The sequence below is a fragment of the Montipora capricornis genome, chromosome 10 (genome assembly GCF_036669925.1).
Source record: "Montipora capricornis isolate CH-2021 chromosome 10, ASM3666992v2, whole genome shotgun sequence".
Classification (NCBI taxonomy): domain Eukaryota; kingdom Metazoa; phylum Cnidaria; class Anthozoa; order Scleractinia; family Acroporidae; genus Montipora; species Montipora capricornis.
In genome coordinates, this window is record NC_090892.1 from 19,933,272 (window position 1) to 19,938,271 (window position 5,000).

General features: G+C 38.6%; 1 protein-coding gene across 1 annotated transcript in view; it reads right to left on the reverse strand.

Moving 5' to 3' along the window:
- Positions 1–3,226, reverse strand: part of LOC138019872 (uncharacterized) — a 3,293-nt gene extending 67 nt beyond the window's left edge. The window contains exon 1 of the mRNA XM_068866821.1: positions 1–3,226. This exon is cut by the window's left edge and continues 67 nt beyond it. Coding sequence (XP_068722922.1) covers positions 1,195–2,883 — 1,689 coding nt within the window. The 5' untranslated portion in view covers positions 2,884–3,226 and the 3' untranslated portion in view covers positions 1–1,194.
- Positions 3,227–5,000: the final 1,774 nt, after the last annotated feature.

Sequence of the window (5,000 nt, forward strand, 5' to 3'; positions counted from 1 at the left end):
ACAATGGTAGATATTTAGGTGTGAAAAAATCTGAAAAGATTGCTACGAAAATATTGACTATAAAATGTCAAGCTACTGTCTGAATATTGAAAGCTTGCAAAAAAACTTTTTCCTGAAATTCATTACAATCCCTTCTTTTGGATATGCAGTTGAAGAGAGTGCACAAGCAACCTAGAAAGCTTCCAAAGCTTTCATGGCCATTTTCATAAGATTCACGAGCACAAATAGTATGTAAGGCAGAATTTGCAACAAAATAAAAACTAAAATAGTTGTTTATGTTCTATTATGCATGAGCTCACTCTTTTCAAACAGTTAAAACTGAAAAAAAAAACTTTAGCATCATCTAAAAAGACAAGATGTACAGCGGAATATAGCCAGCTGAGACAACAAACTAGGTGACCATCTCTAATAACAACAACAACAACAACAACAACAACAACAACAATAATAATAATAATAATAATAATAATAATTATTATTATTATTATTATTATTATTGGAGATCGCTGTTGGCTGCTTTTGGCTATCACTTCTTTATGCAGTACAATGTATCTTTTGAACAGAGGAATATTATTTTTATTAATGCATGATAAAAAGAGATTTAATAGATTGCTTGATATTCTTTCTATCTGCTTACAGTGTAGTATAGTAACTCATTCAATACCATGCATTGTATCTTCTTTGGACATTTCTGCAGACACAACGGATGCAGTTTCATGAAAACTGTTCAGTGTGCACCTACATGTACAGGAAACATATATATCACCACCTGATCTATCTGGACAACCTCACAGAGTTGATATGAAAACAACAAACCAAGACCTACAGACCGGTCACAGAAGGAGAAATATAAGAGGGGTCTGATGGCGAGAACAACCAAATGAATGACTGGCTGACTGTATCCACTGGTTAAGATCTAATAACACTAAGGCAATGATATTTAGAGAATTTATCGGCAAAACCTGCTTCCTTTGATGCTAAAACTAAAATCAGACAAAAGCTGCATAGGTACGGTACTCTGATTTTAAAACAGATAACTCATTTATATGCAAACTACAAGCAAGTTCCAGAGACCTTGGTTACCATGGTTAGTGTAAAAATTAAAAATTTATGTTAAGGATATGATGCACTAACAGAGAGCAAGAAACAAGTTGGTATTGAAAAGAAAACTTTTTTTGCAATAATTATTATTATTCACTCTATTTCACTGCAACACTTGAGAGTCTTAAAAACCAAGTCTGCAAACTGGCAGGCAGTCTCTTGAGTAACAACATTGCTATAATACACAACACTCCACCAGAGCTCACCATTTATTGTGACAATGTTGTTTCCAAATACTGGCCCAAAATTGTGCCCCGCACCAGCAAAATAGACTCCCTTGCTTTCAAAAGCCCTTCGTTCATCTTCACTTCCAAATCTGTGCTGACCAACATTGGATATGCTAATCAGGGTGTCCGAACGACCTGCCAATTTCTTATTCTTTGAAACTTTGTACATTTTCCCTGGCAAGTCAAGGTGAAATGTATCGATTAATTTTAAAGTGGAAAGATGCTTGCCCTTCATGATGGCTTGTTGCAGCTCTTGTGTGCATTTTTTGACAAAGCTCCAGAATGATTCTTTTGTGACATCAATCACCGGCACATGGATCTTAACCTCACAGTCCAATGACATGCAACCAAGGTCATCACTTGATACTGGTGGACTGCAGTCTTTTCGCACGTTGACATTAAAACATAATGGAATGGTCATTTGAATTTGCAATTTGCCATTTTGTAACATGGTTGATATTGCTCTGCTTGTGGCAGCAATGACTGCCCCATGAACAGAGCATTTATTTTCTTTACAGTGTCTTTCAAGTTGAGAGACTGCTTCTTTAGACAAATGTCTCGGTAAAATACAAGTTTTCTTTTTTGTACTTGTATCTTGTAGACTGGTGGGTGGGAAAATTCCCATGAACTGGTGTCTTGGTTGGCCCATTAACTTTGATATTAATCGGTGGAAAATTTGCTCCAGGGCAAGAAGAATCTTTTCCCTTGGGGCAAGCACGATGTGACGCCTCATAAGCTCCGTCACAGGAGGTCGCAAGGGCAAGACCGTCTTCAATTTTACTTGATCAGAGGGGCTCTGTGAGTTTTTTAGTTCATGGTGCTTTACATTTAACAAACTTAAGAAATCCTCGCACAGTTTAATCATGGAGGTGTCATCAGCAATGGCCTGATGCACTGTAAAGACCAAAGTATTATTGTAATACCCGTCCCCTGGATCAAAGTCTTCCTGGAGTATTCGGACTCTCCACAGGGGTCCCGTAGAGGTGTCAAATGGACTTAACAATTCCTTTTCAAAAGTGGATTCCCAATTTTGGGCTGATTTGTGGCTTCTAGCGTAAAAATCCACTGAATAAGGCTCATCCATCTCGATAAAGCACTTCAGCGGTAACCTTTTCCCTTTCACTTCAACTTCTTGAATTCGCATGCGAAGGACAGGGTGCTTTTTAGGTAAGTGCTCCAATATTTCACGAACCGAGCCCGGTCGGAGGGAAACTTTCGATCTCAGCAAAAGAGCAACCGTTTGTAAACTTCCACCATAGCTATGAAACGCGTCTATGGTGCTTTCAAAGGTTCCTAGACGCCTTCCAACTTGATCATCGAAACCATATCTTTCTTCTTCGCTTTTCTTCCGTCGAAGCCTGTTTGAGCACAAGCCAACAAAAGTCATTATCATCACAGCATAAACACCAGTTAACCCCAGCTCGAGCAAATGACTGCTCAACAGCTCCAAGGCGTACCAAATCATTCTGTAGCTAGGTAGCTTCTTCGCTGAAATACCCACAAATATAATGACCCTTTTGAGGATGAGGACATTCACGTGCCCTGTGATCACCATGTAAATACGCCATCTTCACTTTCACCACTTGCCAAATGACGTCACTATAGGACTTGCTTCGGTGACTGGAAGTTCGAGAAAATATCAGTAGCTATTGTAAACAATTTTGGTCTGGGACACCGCGCAGAAATCACCAGGAGTAGTCAGAAAATCTTTGATGAGATTCCGTGACAATTTTACAACTTAATTGAATGATTAGCGACAATCTTTCCTCCGAAGAAATGCGATGGATAGCGAAATTTCCGGGTATAAAAACGTTCACGATTTATTGAAAGTTAATAAGAAACTATCGCATTCACGCTTGTTTGGTCAGTATGGTTCTTTCGAAAAGGGCTTGATGTGAACTGTCAGAATTTTATTTAATTGCATACAGCTATTTTGAGAAACGTTGTCGAAAAAAGTGCACGCGACAATCCTGAAAGGTATTGTGGGTGATTTTAAGTGCACTGTTTTTCAAAGAAATTTAAAAGAATCGTACGGGAGGCCACTGATATATGTTTGCGAGTGCTGAAGGAAAGTAACAAAAGTAGGTTCGACAGCTACTGTACAGTCGTTAGCAACAGCGTATTGATCATATCCCATATTACCTTTCGGGATTGTCGCGTGCACTTTATTCTTGATAAACTTTCTCGAAATAGCTGTACGCTAGGTGACACAGATTGCGTGTCTTGTTTGCATGCACGCAATTGAAATATGAAGGCGTTTCTGGGGTTTTTGCCTCTAATAGCAAATATGTTGTTTGTTTCAATAAATATTTTTCCTGGAAAAGATTTTTGTGAGATTTTCACCCATTGTGAATTTATCATTTGTGTAATTTTCGAGCTTAACAAATATGCATACGTGGGTTGAAATGTGATCTGGGAGATTTTTTGTTGTAGTGCGCTGTAAGCAGCGCGTGCATCAGTCACGAAAGTAAACAGGTCTGTTGGAAGCGTTTTTGAGTTTCAACAAAATGAGCCCCAAAATCAGCAAAAAATTGAGACGCTGATGAATAATATAGTAGCTGCTATTTCCAAGATGGAACTACTGGTGGTGATAAATAACCTCGTCTTGGAGAGTAAATTTTTGACTTTGCAGAAACAATGATCAACCTCAAGAGTTGGGCGATTGTGATCTTTGTGTTGAAGTCGCACAGATATTGTTAGAAATACTCTCTAAAATATTTCAAATTCAACAAAATCTGTAGGCCAGTTTTTCGGATAAATCAGTTTTTTTGAGATGTCTCTAACTTTTTTTTTCACCTACAGAATTTGTTTAAATTTGAAAGACAAACGGTTTAAATTAATCTAAGCTAACATGCAAAAGATGAAAAAAAAAAAAAATTCACCATCCGGAAGCAGAGATATAATTGCAAAATCAGGGGGTTACAATATCAGCATTTACGCATACGTCACCCACTCATTCCAGTCCGCGCGCGACAGACAAACGGTTTAAATTAAGCTAAGCTAACATGCAAAAGATGAAAAAAAATTCATCACCCGGAAGCAGAGATATAATTGCAAAATCAGGGGGTTACAATATCAGCATTTACGCATACGTCACCTACTCATTCCAGTCCGCGCGCGAGTGGAGCTACAGGCGAACACAAACGGATGTAAGTGACCATTAAACCCTTTGTGTAGAAGTTTCGTAGTTTTCGTGAATAGGAGATGTCTATTTATATTCCTTATATATAGGAATTAGGAGAAAGGTGAGCGAAATTTGCGGTATTTGTTTATTTCTGGTGACCCATTTGAATCATGAGCTGACGCGAGCAGGTTACGAATTGCGTGTGTGGCTTACGCGCGCGCGCTCAGCTGAAAACCCTTTCGAGCCCCCTTAAATCATTTGTTACCGTTAAACGTTATTACGCGTAACCATTTGACGACAACTTAAGCCATTTTCCGGTGATGATAACCTATTACGTCACAATATTTAGAGCACTATCAGTCTATACGTCAAGAAATAATAGTTTCACATGGTACAGTAACATGGGTGTTTGGCGACACTCTCTCGCACAGTCAATCATTTCAAACTCTATAGCCTACACGGGATTTTACTGAGGAACAATAACAGCTGACATTGTCTTAGCCGAAGCGTCGTAATGGTCTGGAAAGTAGAACTACAACCGATTGTAG